This window comes from Scleropages formosus, chromosome 4 (genome assembly GCF_900964775.1).
Source record: "Scleropages formosus chromosome 4, fSclFor1.1, whole genome shotgun sequence".
NCBI classification, from domain to species: domain Eukaryota; kingdom Metazoa; phylum Chordata; class Actinopteri; order Osteoglossiformes; family Osteoglossidae; genus Scleropages; species Scleropages formosus.
This window is the reverse complement of record NC_041809.1, coordinates 9,105,179-9,123,148: the sequence shown is the minus strand read 5'-3', so window position 1 is coordinate 9,123,148 and position 17,970 is coordinate 9,105,179. Positions and strand designations below refer to the sequence as shown.

At 38.3% G+C, this 17,970-nt stretch overlaps 1 protein-coding gene across 1 annotated transcript in view; it reads left to right on the top strand.

Moving 5' to 3' along the window:
* Positions 1 to 17,970, top strand: part of lmbrd1 (LMBR1 domain containing 1) — a 69,027-nt gene that overhangs the window by 41,887 nt on the left and 9,170 nt on the right. The window contains exons 12-14 of the mRNA XM_018749625.2: positions 1,299 to 1,403; positions 1,549 to 1,698; positions 3,613 to 3,694. Coding sequence (XP_018605141.2) covers positions 1,299 to 1,403; positions 1,549 to 1,698; positions 3,613 to 3,694 — 337 coding nt within the window. The remainder of the gene's footprint in view (positions 1 to 1,298; positions 1,404 to 1,548; positions 1,699 to 3,612; positions 3,695 to 17,970) is intronic.

Below are 17,970 nucleotides of genomic sequence, written 5' to 3'. Positions count from 1 at the left end.
TCTAAATGCTAAAGCATGTAGAATTATAACGGTAAGTCAATAACTCTTCTTACAGAGACTGTCTTGTGGAAATGGTCTCATTTGCCAGATGTTGTAGAAGCATAGTGGACAAAAATGGGATTTTTTTTCAGACAACGACTCTCACTTTAACCGTGGGCAAACACGAAGACTCCTGACACTCAACCTGAGAGCACTAAATGTCAGTACATGCACAGCTGCCAAGTTTAGCATTGTTTGTAAAATTCTTCACTGTGTTTATTCACCTTGACCTTCACTTTTTCTTGTTTTACAGTAACGCGACATAAGTGTGTATACAATGCTGAAAATTGTCCTTTTTTTGTTGAAAACTTAACTGTATCAAAGTTTTATTGTTAGTTTGCCATCCTAACTATAGATTGTTCGTTGTCGATTAATGCTTGTCCAAATGCATGGTTAAAGTGGTCCAGAGGTTGTCCTGGAAACAAAGGGTGTGAGGCAGGATACACCCTGGATGGAACGCCAATCCATCACAGGGCAATGGCACTCTTACAGTAACCCATAAACACATTATAGACAGTTTTTAGAGACATTAACTCAGCTGAAACACATATTTGGACAGTTGGAGTAAACCAGAGCACCTGGAGGAAATTGAAGAGAACATACGGAGAAAATGTAAACTTCATAAAGGCAGAGCTGGATTCAGACCCGTGTCTGATCCTTCAGCCCAGCAACTGTAAGGAGCCAGTGATACTCAGTGTACCACTGTGCCAGATTCTTAACCATTGTGCTATCTGCAATTCATAGTGACACTTCAGTGACAATATGAAGCATATTTTGATTCTTGAGGTTTGTTCTATGTTTTCCAAAAATATTGAGACACTTTGTGAAAGTGCTTGCTTGTTCTGTAAATTATTTTATTCACACATTTTGCAAAGTCACTTTTCTATTAGTTTAGGGTAACCTCTAGCTAACATCTCGGTCGTCTGCCTTGCTGCTTCCGAGTCTTTTCGCTGCACCCATATCAGTTAATACATGTCATTAAATTATACAAGGGCTGGCTGGCGAAACGAATGGGTTTAGACAGTGACAGCAGATGCTGCGTGAGGTTTTCACAGCTCTCTGTCAGCCTTTGCATCCATCACTGTCCCCTCGGAAAATAATTGACCTGTACAAAATGTTGCACAAAATTGACATTTATAATTATTATGTTTCACACCAAATGACTTTGACAAAGACTAACTTGTGGACCGCAGTGGTTTTCCTCTCCTCTGACCTGTTTTTGCAAAGGAGGCTAAGTTGCCACCCCTGTTCTCTCTTAGGTCTTCCCCTTGGATTATCTCTTGATTACTGTCATCACCATGTACTTTGTCTTCACATCCATGGCAGGGATACGCAACATAGGAATATGGTTCTTCTGGATACGGGTAAGCATTCATAGAATCTATACTTGTATTTAAGAAATATTTTTTAGTTATTTCTGCATCAAAGTATTTCTGAAAAAGGGCATAGTAACTAGTTTCATGGAGATTTCCCTTTTTTCCTCTGTCAATTATTCACTCCCCTTCACAGCTGTACAAGATCAGACCAAGAAGGACTCGCCCTCAGGCCCTTCTCTTCCTTTGTATGATCCTCCTCCTGATTGTCCTACACACCAGTTTCATGATCTATAGCCTGGCGCCACAGTATGTCATGTATGGGAGTCAGAAATACCTTGTCCAGGTAAGGTGAGAGCATGTTCAGGTTGAAGAAATTGTCAGTTCAGTTTTTCAGCCACAGGCTGGAGACTCAGGTTATGTCATCTTGAGTGTTTTTATTCTCTCCTATAGCTCTTCAGAAAGGAATTGCAGTGTATTTTCTGCCTCCTGGCTATTCCACAGTCAGTTCCTCTGACTTTAGGGTGTTTTATGGTGTTTTGTTCTTTTTTTGGTTCACTGTACTCACTGCTCTTAGAGTGAAAAATACATTGTCTTCTCGGTTGGGGCTGTGTTCTTAGATCACTGAAGAGAGCTAGCTGAGGGTATATGACCATGCTGCTTGCAGTCCATCACCACTAATTCACCCCGTGTCCTGGCAGAGTCGGTTCTTTTTTGATATCATTAAAAGCAGCTGTCATGTTTCATCTATTGTTGCTAGAAAGCTGGAGATGTTATGATTTGATTTAACTTCAACCTTGTTAAACCTCATTTTAGCTGTCGGTCTTTTAAAGCATTTGTCTTCTCTCCGGTTGCGAGGGAAGCTATCTGTATAGACAAATTCAGTTGTATTAAAATTCACTTAGTCTTTTGTCCGTGGAAGTGCTGGTTTTTCTGCCCCTTCATAATCGGAGGTCTTTGTGCAGTGGCAAACACAATAATGTGAATGTTTGGTTTGAGAAGACCCCTATAACTCTGACTGATTGCACGTTCATCGCTTTGTGGCCTGCAACCCCAAGCTAAGCGCATTTCACCACTTTGTAAGGACAGGGGAAATCTCAATTACTAAACTCTAGTGACCGATCACCCCTTCATTTCCTCTGAACATCCCAGCATGTTTTCCTAGTTGACTAATTATACCAAATCAGGTCTTGTAGATGACAATGTCCAGTCATCATCATCTCAATGAATGCACTTACCATTTCTCAAAGGAGGCAGTATGGTATATAAGAACTTTCCTAGGTCAGAGTAAGTGCTGTTATGTTGAGCTCTAATCACAGCGACCACTTGTCTGGTGTTTGTGGTAAAAGAAACTGCTTTTGACTGTTCGTGACTTTTATTGTGAACACAGGGGAACATGCAAACTCTCCATGGCCTGAGTGGGATTTGCACCTACACCAAAACAATCGGTTCAGCCACTGCGAGGCATCAGTTTTACGGCTGCGTCATTACGCCAACTTTCTCCAAACCATTATTACTTAATTTTTTTTATGTTAATTTACTGTGTAGAAATGTTACATTATTTAGCACCAATTTTTTGCAAAGCGACTTACAAAGATTTACCCACTTATACAACTGGTTAAATTTAAGTGAAGCACTTAACATTTACATTTATTTTACATGTAGATTTACGTTTCAGGGTAAATTCCATGATCAGAGGTACCACAGCATTATGTGCTGTTCAAACCTGGTTTTCTTGAGTGCAAGATAGCAGGTCTATCCTCTATGCTACCTGCTGCCACTAAAATAGTATCAGTGTGCCATATATTTTATTTTTTTGACTAAGGCAAATATTACATTACATTTATTCATTTAGCAGACACTTTTCTCCAAAGCGACATGCATTTCATAGAAAATAAAATGTGTGCGATACATCAGCAGAAAGACTTTGATGCAGATGTGATTCTAAAGTACAGTTCATCTACTTTCCACCATATGAACCAATATACAGTATATCACAGGAGTAGCCGCATAAAATGTTATCTATTACTCAACTATTTCTTATTACAAAATTGTAACATTTATATCACATGAGTAGCAGAATAAAGGGTTATCCATTATTCAGCAGTTATCCCAAAATTATTGAGCATAAACATGAACACATTAGCATGCACTAAAGAGCTCATTGGAGAAATTACTCTGGAAGAGGTGAGTTTGAAGACTCTTGTTAAATGTGGAGACTCTTGTTAATGATATGTGCTCATTTTTCTGTTTTTAACAGAGTAACATGCCATCAACCAGAGATGTTCAGGGGAACTCCACTGGATTCAGCAGCAGGACATGTGATGCTGCCGCACCTGAAGGTAAGAAGGCCATACGAAGGAGATGCGCTATCCTAACAGAGCCCTCTCAGGCATTTTTCTCACACACACTCTCACACACGGAGTGTAGAACTCTCCTCCTCTTAATGTAATGCACGTTTTGTATTATTCTCTGAGATGTTTGTCGCTTTGGAGAAAACTGTTTCCTAAATGAATACATGTAAATGTGTAGGGAAACGTGTACTTTTATTTTCCCCCACATCAGTTTAGGTAGTAGTTCCTGAGTGTAGCACACTTTGTATTCTCTGTTGTCATTCATTATTTACAAGACAAATTAATATTAAGGCTGGTCATTTACTTGTGCGTTTCGAAAAGCCTTGTGGTTTTCTTAGTGTCACTACACATTACTGTTAGTTTCCTACGCCAGCACAAATATGCAAAAGGACATCATTTCCATTCCACCCAAGGGATATTGTTATTATTTATTCATTTGCTTAATACCTTTGCTAGAGCCAGTTTAAGAGGTTGAATGTACAAAAATGTAATTCATACAGGGCGAAAAAAGATTCGGAGACTAATGAAGAACGATCTTTTCGAAGGTATATCCATCCTAGTCACATAACATTACAGAAGCGATGAAGACAAAATTGTTTCATAAATGTAATTTCCTTTCAGTTTTATTTTCTGTGCATTTTGTGGTTGTCCTAAAAGATGATAGGAGAAATTCCAAATGCTTTGTTCTGAAATTCTTTAACCAAAGGCAGAATATGATAATTACTTTTGATTTATTCCATTTTCACATAGTTTTGATCCATTTTTCTTTTGTATATAGTTTTGCATGCTTTTCAGTGTGAATCTTAAATGTGACGGTTTACAATGCTAGCATCTGACTGTTGACAGTTTTTGATATTACTAAGGGTCTTTACAGTATTCCTCCTGATGGACATTTTGACTATATATCAGTATTTATTTATTTTTTTAAACTCTATGTTGTCCTTAACATTACATATCATATGTTGTAGTTATAACAAAATAGCAGTGAATGGCTATACTTAATTCAATTACTGCTTCATTATATTTATTAAATAGGCCAACATCTTTATGCAGAATGTCTTGGAGGCATCAAGGTTAAAATACAATAACTGCAAAGAATGAAGTGAATCAGCTGTCTCAGAAATGCAGCCAGATTCAGTGTGCTTACAATATATTAAGACACGTGACAAAACAGTTACTCTAATAAGGGCATTAAAGATAAAGTAGAAGCACCCTGGAAAGGTAAAACTCCCATCTGCCGGAAAGTGAGTAGCACACTTGAGGGCATTCAGACAACAGGAGGTGGAGCGGAGATCCTGACAGAGGATGGAAGTGCAAGACTCTCTACTCAGGAGAGAGTCACTTAATCAAGTAACCAGCCAATAAGCTTCTTTTACAAAGCAATCAATCATAATGACTAAAATGATGTACACAGAGAATAAGTGACAACTAATTTACATTAAATGGGGGCAGGAGATAGCCTTGTGGTTACAGCAGTCACCTTGTAATCGAAAGGTCCCAGGTGTGAAGCCCTGCTCTTGCTGTGTTACGCTTAGCAAGGAACTTAACCGAACTTGTACAATAAAATGTTTTCAGTGGGTAAATAATGGGAAAATAATTTAGTTATTTAGTGTACATACAGAATGTTGTAAGCAGCCTTGGAGAAAGCATCAGCTAAATAATAATAGTGTAAAAAAAGATATAGCATTAATACATAAAAATGGCTAATAAAGTTAGAGTAGTTGAATGTATTTGAAAAAGTAAATGCTGGAAATTAATTTTATGTAAATATTGTTTTGGAATCTCCATTAATTATTAAAAAAAATGTATAATGCACTACATTTAAGGTACGTTGGATTGTCATTTGCTTTAAATGTGACCTTTTGAATGCACTCTGGGTTTAGCTACAGAATAGAGTATTATATAAGGATAAATTGTACTCTGAGTATACTATGCAGTATTTTGCTGGACAGACCCTGACTGCATCGGTATATAGTAGGCGGACGAGTGAGGCACTGTAGGAGAAACCACGTAGGCCAGCTGAAACCAAGCCGAGGAGAAATTCCTTCCAAGTATGGGGTGATCCACATATAGATCTGGGCCCTTCCCTTATGGATTTGTCCACAGTCTACACCCACACCTCACACCTGACACACTGAAACATGATGCTCTTTTGTTATTTTGAATGTGAACCCAAGACAATACAGCCTAATTTTTATTTAGCTGCTAAATTCAACTTTAATACAATTTTTAACATGTTTTACAGAAAATGTTGAGAGAATAACAGGTTAAATCAAGCAGGAGTAATTGTTCATCTCAGGGTTGATTGTAATTGCAGGAGAGGCTGACTTATTTTTTAGGAGTTTGTGTGGGGAATATATTGATATATTTCGACAGCCTGTTTCCGCTGTTGTGAGTCTTTCCACTTTACGAGTATGATGCATAATCAGAAATCGTTTTTTACATTTAACCCCTTTTGGGGCAATTTCAGCAAGTCTTAAGTACCAGTCTTATGAGGGGAAAAAAGGGCTTGCATTGTAAGACTAATTCTAAAATACATAACTTCTTTAAAAAAAAAATACATTACATCAGTTGTTTACAGCACAAAACTATAACAATGGAATGCCAACAACTTGCATGTTAAACATTTTTCCAAGCCGTCAATTTGCACACGACCGACGAGCTTAATTGCTTCTTGACCTGTATATGTTTATTTGCCCAGATCATACATCATTTTATCGTCCCAAATATTGTTGAATGGTAAGTAGGCAATTTGCCCTTGTGGCTATATTTGTTAAAATGTTTCCAGAAATTTTAAAAGTGATGTAGGTTGTTACTAAATAATAATTTTCAAGTGGTATTATTTATTGCAAGTGAATAGGGAAATTTCCTCTTACTATGGTAAGACACTGTATTGCATGATAGTTACAGTGTTGACTTTGTTATTGGTATTACTCAGTGTAAGGGGCCTTGTCCCAATGTGGTTGCACAACTTATATTTTTTTTTTTTTTACTTAATGTTCCAACAGTTTTTTTTTTTTTTTTTTTTTGGTCTTGTAATGAAAAAGTGTGGCAATGCAGTTTTGAATTCTGTTCTTCAGGTTTGTTTTGCTACAAATTCTTCGTCACCAGACTTTGTCTACTCACATGAAAACAATAGTGGCTGTCCTGAAGAGGGCCCTTGAGTGAAACCCTTCTAATCTGACTGCTGGAAATTAGAATACATAGAAGGACCTCAAGGCCGCTGATATTTAATTGACTCAGTGAGGCATAGAAGGCCAGTCAATCTTGCCACATCTTTAAGACAGCTTGTCCCTTGCTGAAATGTAAGAATTCCTTGTACTTCAGTAACACTTATCTATGTATGAGTGCTTCAGTAGTCATTCTTTATGAGTACTTTGTGCATCAGTAAGCTAAGATTAACAATGGAAAAGACTAGAGATGATGGCCTCAGCACTTCAGTCCATCAAAATCAGTTAATCCTTTTGTATTAGGGATAATAGTATGCTAAATAATTTCCGGGTGGCACAATGACACAGCAGGTAGCACAAGTGCCTCACATCTCCTGGGGTTTCAATATGGTTTTTATTCTGACTCATTTTATGTGGATTCTCTATGTTTTTCCACATAACACGTGGGTTTCCACTGAGTGCACTGGATTCTGTCACTGTCTGAAGACGTGTTTCAAGTGAACTGACTTCTCAAAATTGCCCTTTTTGTGAATGTATATGTGAAATGGTGTGTGCAGTTGCCCTGAGATAGGGGGGTGCGGTGGCGCAGTGGGTTGGACTGGGTCCTGATCTCCGTTAGGTCTGGGGTTCGAGTCCCGCTTGGGGTGCCTTGTGACAGACTGGCGTCTTGTCCTGGGTGTGTCCCCTCCCCCTCTAGCCTTACACCCTGTGTTGCCGGGTTAGGCTCTGGCTCCCTGCAAGCCTGTAGGACAAGCAGTTTCAGATGGTGTGTGTATATGTGTGTGAGTGAGTGAGTTGCCCTGAAATGGACTGGTATCCTGTCCTATGCTTCTGTGGTTAATCCTGGAACACTATGCATTGGACAAGTGGTTAATGACAAAGGGTGAATGGATAAATGAAGATAGTTTCTATATAGTGGTTAAATTTATACAGAGGGAGGCTATAATTTTAAACGTAAATCATTTTAAGTCATAATCCTGTGTTTTCATCGTTTAGCTTTTTGTATTTTGTCTCCCCCACTGATCCGTATAGATCGGAATAAGTCTGCTGTACAGAAGTAGCTCAGTGGGTCTCCACAAAGAGATCCATCTCTAGTTGAAGCCGGGGTAAGTTTTAGCTCCGTTCTTGCCAGGTTTCCCAGTCTTTCCATCTGCTAATATGGGTCTGCTCAGCTCTTTTCATGATTAGGCCTTCCTCTCCACCACCTATAGCTTTTTACTCAGATGATCTCAATTTATGCAGCTCAGCAGTTGAGTCGCTGGTTTTTATTCAGTAAGATTTACTTTTTTTTTTTTTTTTTTAAAAAAAAAAAAAAAAAAAAAAAGCTTTTTACCACCTTAAAATGATCACTTTTTTGGGGGGGAAAAAAAAAGTAATGAAGTCTTTGGGTTTTTGCATATTCTGGAGTCAGAGAAAACAGACCATGCTTGCTCATTGTTTCTTTGAAAGTCTCAAGATTGTAAGTGGAAGCAATAAAATAGGACTTCATTCAAAGGGTTGCTCCATTAACTGGTGAAATGGCTCTTTCCACTGTGTTGCTTGCAGGAGGAATAACCTAATCTGAGACTTTTCTCGGCCTCAGAGCTGTTGAGCAGTGTTACGTGGGTGGGGTGGTGATTCGAAACACGGTCCTACACGGGCAGATGTTATATGGTCCCTTTGGCCTCCAGTTAGCACATATATTATCACCCATCATCATCGGTGAGCGGGGAACAGTGGCCGTCTCACTTAAAGTGACAAAGTGCCTCCTGGTTTCTAGCGACTCAACTTGTCTTGCCACCCGCCTACTTCGGCAGGCCCCCTTTCCACCCACTCGCCAGACGGTTTGTATCCGCAACATGCAAGCGGGGGGCCGGCCCGTTGCAGCACAAGTGGCTCGCCTGGTCACAGAGGGAGTCCATCCCGTTGTTTTTGAGATCCCTGTTATCACCCCATGAGTCCTAACAGCATGGACAGTTCCTGTCCAGGTTGCTTGTAACCACTCACACCTTTTCCCAGTAGCACATGGTTCTTATTACCGTTGTCATTGCTGCAGTAGTAGTTGGCCAATCCTTGAAAATTTGATTTTGGTCCCGTAATGGTTAGGATCAAAAGAGCTGATGATATTGATCATGAACTTGATGACTGACACATCATGTATTGTTAACCATAGAGTGGTGTCCATAGCAATGTGATTAGAAATGTCCAGTGGTACCATCACCAATCCTTATAGTTACTATATTAGTCACAGCAGCAATTTTCTGTCTTTTTATATGGTAAACACGTGAGAGCCGTTCTGCAGGTTGAGATCTTTCGCCAGCCTTGTTCGCAATGTTTGTTACAGTCTGGCTTCTGCTGATAACATTCTTATTCATTGTTTAAACAAAGTACAAAAAGAATTAGCTGTAGTTTTGAAGTAGTGTGCTTACTGGTTAATTAAACACATTATGCCCTGTACAGAAAAAGTTTGAAATATTGTCATCTCACACTGTGAATGAAATTAATCTAGCCATATTATGGGCATTTTTGTTGCCTGATGCTTTTTGACAGAGGTTAAAGTTGTTGTATTTCACTTAAACGAAGGTGATAATTATGTGCCTTTTTTTACATTTGGGCCTTAAAATAGGAAGTTTAATTTGAGAAAGATGTTGCAAATGAACACTGCATTTCTATTGGGTCACCAGAGTTAAACAGTTAGGGTATAAAGGGCATATTTGACAATTAATTTAGCTGGATAGTAATGCTTAGAAATGGTAATATGTATTTACAATTCCAGGATTGTTTTGTTCAATTAATTCAGAGCTGTGACATCAGGAAGACCTGACTGACACCCCATCTACTGAGGTGAAAGTGTACATGATATGTGTAATAGTGATATGACAGTTCTCAGACTTTTGTAAGTAAAACTGATTTTTTGGGGTATTTAATACTACCCACTTATTAGTATGCCGGTACCAGCACTGACTCTGTAGTAGGAGTTTACTGCCTGCAATACTGTACATAAGGATTGATGGGCATGAAGAGCTGTAAAAATTAAGTATTTAATTTAAGCACCTTCATTTGATGAGTCAGGATCAGTAGCTATTTAATCTTATTTTAGCGACAAGTTGCTTTTTCAGTTATGGCTTTTAATTCTGTTAAGATGTGGGACGATCAGAGAAATGTTAACAGGAAGCGTAGTAGGTTAATTGGTCCATTTCATTGCGGTTAATAAGAGTTGACTAATAGCCTATATTGAACCGGAGCCCCGAAAGAAGCCTTTTCAGGTGCTTTTTCAGGTTACAGTTTCATTATGTTTAATGTGTTGTGCGACAGCAGATGCCAAAGTGGTTAAAAATCAGGGCTTAGTGAAGGTAAAGTTCAGTCCCTACTCTTCACTATTTGCTGTAGTACTCTTAAGAAAGGTTCTTATCCTGAATTACTCCAGCTAAATAAGTTTATTTTAGGAAATAAAGAAAACAAAACAATATTACTCCTGCAGAGTGAGAGCTTTCTCAGATGATCCAAAATACTTTTGGTTGTCTGTGTTTTTCCAGTGTTTCAAGTACTTTAATCAGTAATCTTTTAGATGGATGATCATGCATAATACCTTCGTAATATCTTCATAAGCCATGTGTGATTTATGAACGTTTACATGATATAAAAGCTCTGTGCATTGCTTATGGACTGTTTGACTCACCACTTGAAACTTATGTTACTTGTTACCATGGAACACAGTATATAATACAGTATATTATGCTACTCTGTTCAGAATGTGCTATTGCTTTTACATTGGCAATCATGTATGATAAACTGAAAGTAACTGTTGCTTAAAATTGTAACAATGAAACCTAAATGACACCTAATGATCTCTGCTTTAAGTAAATTGTATAACCAATATTAAAAAAAAAAAAAAAAGCTGAAATCATGTAAAGTGATAAAGTTGATTCATACAAATCAGGCACTTTTTGTTTCTGACAAATAAATAATAAGCATATAATGACAAGATGCCAATTCAATGCAACTATCAAGCAATTTCATCAGTCTTTTTACATCCATTTATTGTCAATATTGCTACAATCCCAACAGCATTTTCTGAAACAGAATAAATTGTGTTATACAACTATGTACTTTCAAAGCCATACATAGATGACAAGGTAAACAAAATTTTAGGACAATGCAGAACAAAGTAATCCATTCAGAATTTGAATGTAGCTGCAACACTATCAGCCAAGTTTCATCATTTTGTGACTGTAAAATAGTTATGACGGTCTTACGAATGGCCTTTATGGGCCCTTGCTGATGTTTACCAGTTGATGATGTCAGCACATATGTGGTGTTTACAAAAGTGTCATAAGGGACAGTTCTGTATAAGGACTGGCTTGCACAGGGCTGGCTCTTCAATGGAATGGCTGTCATTTGCTCCATAAATGTGTGCATTGTTGTTAGTATGGGGCATATCAAAGAAAGATTTTGAGTAAAGCCATTACAGTTCAAAGCTGATCATCAGCATGTTTGTAGTGAGGCGATGGTCAGTATTACCATGGCAGTCTCGTTTGCAGGTACTCGGTAGACCAACTCGTCAGTCTAACATTACAGCAGAGTTGTTCAGCATTCAAAATAGTTCATACCACATCTCCTGTGACTCATTTCTTATTGTTACCAGACCAGGGACTGTTAATGATGCTTGAAATGTGCTTGCACTTCTGTTCAAATTTCAACTGGGTTCCTAAAAAAAAAAGGGACCATCAAATGAAAGACTTCCTTAAATTCCGTGTTTTCTTCAATTTATTTTTCCATAGTTCTTAACCTAAGATGGTACTGATAAAGAGCAAAGTAAAATTTTTGGCCAGTACTATAGTAGTGCTGCAGCAGGTGGAACAGAGGTATGTTGTTCTTCAGGCCCATCCTCAAGTATGGTGCCAAGCCCCTTTTGAAGAACAAGCAGAACTGACAGAAGTTCATTGAAATGCGCAGCACGCCAGGAGCACAGCACCAGTGTGTTCTGAAGGCCACAATTCATTAATTGCCATTTCCCAAGGTCAAGATGCAGAGGCACGTTAGAATTTGCAACCTGATCGATACAAAGCCATAAAACATTGTATATTTATAGTTGATGCTTACAGAAGCACAGAGATCCTTTTTATTATTTAATCATTTATGTAAGTAAAGACTGCATTTATTTGTGTTAGAATGTATATGTTTTTTATTTAAAGAAAACCTTTAAGGCTCTTTAAAAGAAATAAACACTGAAAAAGGCATTATCTGCTGTCAAAAAACTTTGTGGCTGCCTGGCAGTCCAATCAATGTGATTCTGAGTTGGGCCTTGTCCCTTTTGGGACACTGTGTTTCTCCTCACCACATGAGAGGAAGGGGTGGGACAGAGATGAGATTTTGTTTATTTATTTTGGCGATTGCTGCAGAGCCTGTGTGCACCAGCATCCCAATACGCCTCGTAGGTGTACCTGAGGAGTTGGGAGAAGTCCAGCTCCCTCTCCCACCCCAGAGATGGTGGAACTTCACACAGCAGACAGGCACCATCCTCCGCATGCTCTCCTTGGAAACGGCCCCGGCTTGCATAACGGACGTTGCACAACCAGCCGTGAGGAGGAGAAAGTGTCAAGCAGGGAGAACACATGCGACTACAAAGGGGAGAGGAGGATGCGGTGGGGTAGGGTAGGGTAGGGTAGGGTGGGTGCTTGGGGGAACCCAGTTGCCACCCAGAATAGATCTCCTCAAACCCACTAGGTGCCCACTTTGGCAGATGCATGTGCACTTTCTCAGTGCCCTCATGTGCATATCTTTATGGTAAAGATTCTGAATCTTGGTACTGGTTAGAACAAACTGGAGTAAAGCGAAGTAAACTTAGTGAAGAGTTGGTTTCGAAGGTGATTTGGGATACTTCAGCAAGCAGAAGCACAGCTACAGGTTCTCTTACACATTTATTTCACTGACTCTTTTCTCCGAAGCAACAGTGTTAAGATACTTATACTAATCTATGTATTCATACAGCTGGGTAATTTTTACTGGAGCAGTTTTTTAGGGTAAATGACTTGCTAAACAGGTACTACAGCATGAGGATTCAAACCCGCATCCTTCGAATGCAAGGAGGCAGCTCAAACCACTATGCCACCATTCGTGCCCCCATCTTCATACTTTCCCAACAAATTCAGCCCTGTATGGTTTTGCAGTAACTCAAGAATATGTAACTGGTTAATACTATCCATTTTCAGAAATGGCTTTTCCATACAGGAAGCATAGAGGGCAAGGTAGGACATTGTCTGAACGCTATCACTTGTACAAATACACCCTGATGACAGTAAAAATTAATAAGTTTACTTGTCTTTGGATTGGTAACCCATGTTAATTTGAGCAGAACTTGCAAAACCCCATTCGAACCCAGACACCATGCGGCACTAACTGTCCGCTGCGTCAGTACTGTAGTAAACACTAACTGCTTAATATGTGTAATTGCTCAAATACCATGAAGTAAATGTATAATTTTGTGTTGGCAAATACACAGAGAAGCAAGTAGCATCATGGTTAGAGCCATGCCTGCTTTGACAGACCAAGTTTTGAATCCCACTCCTAGTGGTCAATGTAGTAGAAATTACAGTGAAATTGTGTTAAGGTAACCATAAATAGCTGTTTTCCAACCTAACCTTGTGAATTGCTTTAGAGAAGAGGCTCAACTAATTAAATATATGCTATAAATTTAAATATAACAAAAATTGCCATTTTATGTTATAAAATGCATATTGCAATGAGTATAAAATTATTAAGCACGTAACAGATTATCAAATTAAATGGTCTACTATACTTAGTAAAACCAGTTTTGCGGGCATGAGGATTCTAATTAAAAAAAAATAATCGGTATACTTAAAGCTCAAATAATTGAAGTCTTCATTTCTGATAGTGATTCACATACCAGTCGGTGTCCATCTCTGTTCCTTTTCTGTGCTTAGCTGATAATATTTTGCTTCTGTTCAGACTGGGCTGAATAGATGTCATGTTTCTGGAGGATGGAGTCTGTTACCATGGCTACCACCCAGCAAGGTTCCTGTGGGAAGCTGATGTTTTAGCTCATTCTGCAGATGTAAATGAGAATTACGTTTAAAACGTGTCCTTTTTTTTTTCCCCCTAATTTAAACTTTGATTTTAAGCAAAGTGTTAGCAATGTGTACTTGTGTTTTCCAAATTTTTAGGCATATTTCTTTCCTTTAAACGGGACCATTTTCTGTGCACTTTTAGTTTTAAACTCTCTAATGCGGATACAAAAATGATTAATCCGGTTTTTGGAAAGAGGAAAAAAAAAAAAGCTCTTCCATAGGAAACCCATTAAGGTTGTCCTGTGTATTTTGTTTTTTACACATTTATGGGATGTTTAATGTTTTATATTGATGAGACGCACTCGTGACTGGGGCTGATGGGCAACTGTCACGTCGTCTCTGGACAAATGAGTAAAGCTTTGAGGCAAATCAAAGTTCAGTAGATTTGTACCGGCTCGCTGGAGATATCTCTAACTGAGCCTGCAGGTTCACAGGCTTTGGAAGCAATAGTGGAGAACGGTTTGGGCTTTGAGTATAACAAGACACAGGGTCTGTTTAGGTCCCAGATTGCCTGCTGCTGTTGTGTTGAACGCCCGAGTGAAAGAATATGAAATTCAGTTTGGAGTGTGTCCTGTGCTTTTCTTTCAGAGATTAGATATACTTGCTGTTGGCCAATGGGGCTTTCCATGGAAAGTGTTGCAGCCTTTTTATTATTATTATTATTATTATTATTATTATTATTATTATTATTATTATTATTATTATTATTATTATTGTTTGGGAACTGCGGAGGTTGCAGCTTTGGACATCTTCTGGGATGCAAAAGAAGAATCAAGACTGACTGTGAACTGGTTTCAAAACAGCAGTGGAATTTCAAATGGAATCACATTTCCACTAAATAGCATCCCTTTTTGATACCTTCTGTTTTGATTTTTATTTTATTTATTATTTATTTGTTTTCAAACTCTTTAGGCCTGAAAATATATTTCAGTGGCACAGTGTTAGAGCAGGTACTGCTGGTGCCTCACAGCTCCTGGGCTGAGGTTTACATATGGGTTCGAATCTGGCTCAGTCTGTGTGGAATTTAATCACCCTGTGTTCACCTGGGTTTCTTCCCACAGTCTAAAGACATGTGTTCCAGGTGTGTGATGACCCTGTGATGGACTACTATCCCAAACAGGGTGTACCCTACCCTGCCTCACACCCTATCCATCCAGCTCTGGACTAGTGTGACCTTGCAGTGAGTAAGTGTTCATTGATAAGGGTTGGAAGGGTAAAAATACCATTGGTTCTTTCCTCTGTGTTGAGTTACTCTTGTACTCATCAACATATTCCTGATTATATCATATCTTTTTTTCTTGTTGACACATCTGGGAACTTTGCCATTTTTATTAATGAGGATTAATAATGCTGAGACTCAGTAATGGCTGAAAAAACAAATCTGGGCTGGTATTATAGAAACAAATGCTATGTGCTGAACACTCCACTGATACTGGGCTCCTTCGGCATGACGTCTGCATGTCTTGCTGGGGTGGTAGACGTGGGACACGAGAGGGTTGACAAATATGACTGATTGGCTGGCAGTCAACAGCAGTGTAAGGGCGCTGACATCTTGGTGAGCAGGTGGTGGAAGCGTGGTTTCATTATCTCCACTGAGGTCATTATAGATCCATTACTCATGCACTTAATATAATAGAGATGAATCTTGGAGCATTTGTTGATAGAACCCCAGTCAGCTGAAATTCTTTTAGCTGTGGAGAGCTGTGTCGGGAAAAACAAGTGGGAAAAGCAATTTTTCTGTGTGTCTGCAGCGTACCTCTGATGAGGTGAGATAAGGAGCAGTGTTATGTGGGGGCACAAAGCTGAGATTAAAACCACCGGTGGCGATTTGGACTGACAGCAGTTCTGACTTCCCCTTAGAGAGTGTTTTTGACCAAGAGTCAGCTACAAGTTGATACTCCACCTGCAGTTTTTGTTATCATTATATTAGTAGTATTTATTTATTTATTTATTTATTTATTTATTTATATTTTGCAGACTTTTCTACAAAGCCACTTATGCTAAGTTTCTGTACCAAGCTTCTTACAATTATTTACTCATTTATATGGATAGACAAATCAGGGTGCTTTCTCTCAAGCGGACTGCAGCTCAAACAGGGATTCAAACCCTGATCCTTCAAGTGCAGAGTGATGGCTGTAATCACTGCTCCACCTGCTGTCTGCTGTATTTTATTTGGCATAAAATATGTATTTGGCAAAATGTACAGTATTTCTGTATTTCTCTATGGAAAAATTATATCGATGTCAGGAAAAAATATGTGCATTTTGGCAAATGCTACTATTGTGTAAATAAAAACCGTGCAGTTAAATTGGATGAAACTTTTTGAGTTTTAGGTCTGGTTTCTGAGTTGAAGATTATCATGAAAATATTCCATGTTTGAATTGACTTCAGCTAAAACTATATGTATAGTACTGTAGTCAGTAAAAGTAAAGATGCAGTGTGTGATGAAAGTGCAGGGTCATATGTTTTCAGGCACAGTAATCTATACAACGGAGAAAAGAGTTTTCCCAAAGTACATACAAAAATATGAAGTAAAGGTTTTCATTCCTGAAATGGTAAGGCAGTGGGTTACTTGTATCCTAATATCCCATCAGTGGGATAGGAATGCTAGGAGCTGCCACATGTCAAGGCTCGAAACATACCTCTAATGGGCACGCCAAATGTGACGATTAAAACGCACAACCAAGAAGACCTGCTTCCTAATTCCTAACATGAAGATGTTGCTTAAAAGTAGTAGTAAATATCCAAAGTATAAGGATTATGATATTCCTGTGATACCCAAAGCTGAGAGCACTGGAGTCGCAATGGCCATTTGCTATACCCATTTTAAAAATGTAAACTTTTTTTGTATTTATTTGATATCCTGTCTTTATCATTTGTTTTTGTCTTTTTTGTCGCTCTTTAAACACCCTCCCTGAAAAAAAATAAATAACAAAAATAAAAAAAATTGCATGGTGCACAAGAGCCCACACACAATCCCACACAATCGCCTCCTTGAGGTGTAATGTCAGTCCCAATATTTATGGATCTTAAAATTATAACAGTGCCCTTTAAAGGAAAATGCAAATTCAGTGCATAGCTTGCTTCATCCCTGTTCCTTAGCAACAGCCCATTTAATAAAGGCATACCATGAAAAGCCTTAAAGGACAGATGTAATGCACTATTATTTTATCTATACTACCCTCTGTGACATTGGTTGTCAATGCTGTTCTCAGAAAGCATCTTGTTGTTGCTTTTTTCCCCTGTTCCTTTCAAATTTAATGGTATCAACATCAGTTCAGCTACCCTTTTATTTCTGTCACAGTCGAAATGTGAGGGTTCAGGATTCACTTTGTGTTGTGCCTTAAGGAAACTTTGCATTAGGTGTTTTTTTCAAAACACACCTGCATTTTCAAGGAAAATCTGATGATTATTTTCTGTGAAATGATCAAGAAGGAAAATGTATAAATGTAAATGTTAATTTAAGGAAATTATTGTATTTGCTCTCTTTCTTGCATAAATTATTAACTTTGTTTTGCAAAGAAATGTGCCTCATCAAGGATGTAAGAGGAAGTTTGACATTGGCAGTGGAAGTGAAGATTTTTTTTTTTTCTTTTTAATTTGTAAGAAACCCAGTGATAGCTGTTAGTTTAACTTGATTTTAATATAATTTTAAACACCTTTTTTGAGCAATTTATCTGTTGTTTTCATAAAGCTGCGTACCAGATTGAGGGGGGAAAAAAAATGTAGTGAACTCCATCCCTATTTTTTGTATTTTTGAAAACTGTGCAGGCATTTGTCAGCTATAAGAAATAATTCTGACAGTAAACAATCAGCAGATTGTCTGAATTAAATGTGACAGATTCTTGTTTGTACCGTTTTTTTATGTATTCCAAGTTATTCAAAAAGGGTTTAGAAGTAACTAGGTTCTGCCAGTGTTCTTAAAGAGGTGGGTTAAGTTTTGAATATTCTTAATCCTTGGAATCCCAGAATTCTGCCTGCTTTGTGCCCTGCACTATTTTTTTGTTTTGCTTTGTTTTGTTTTAAA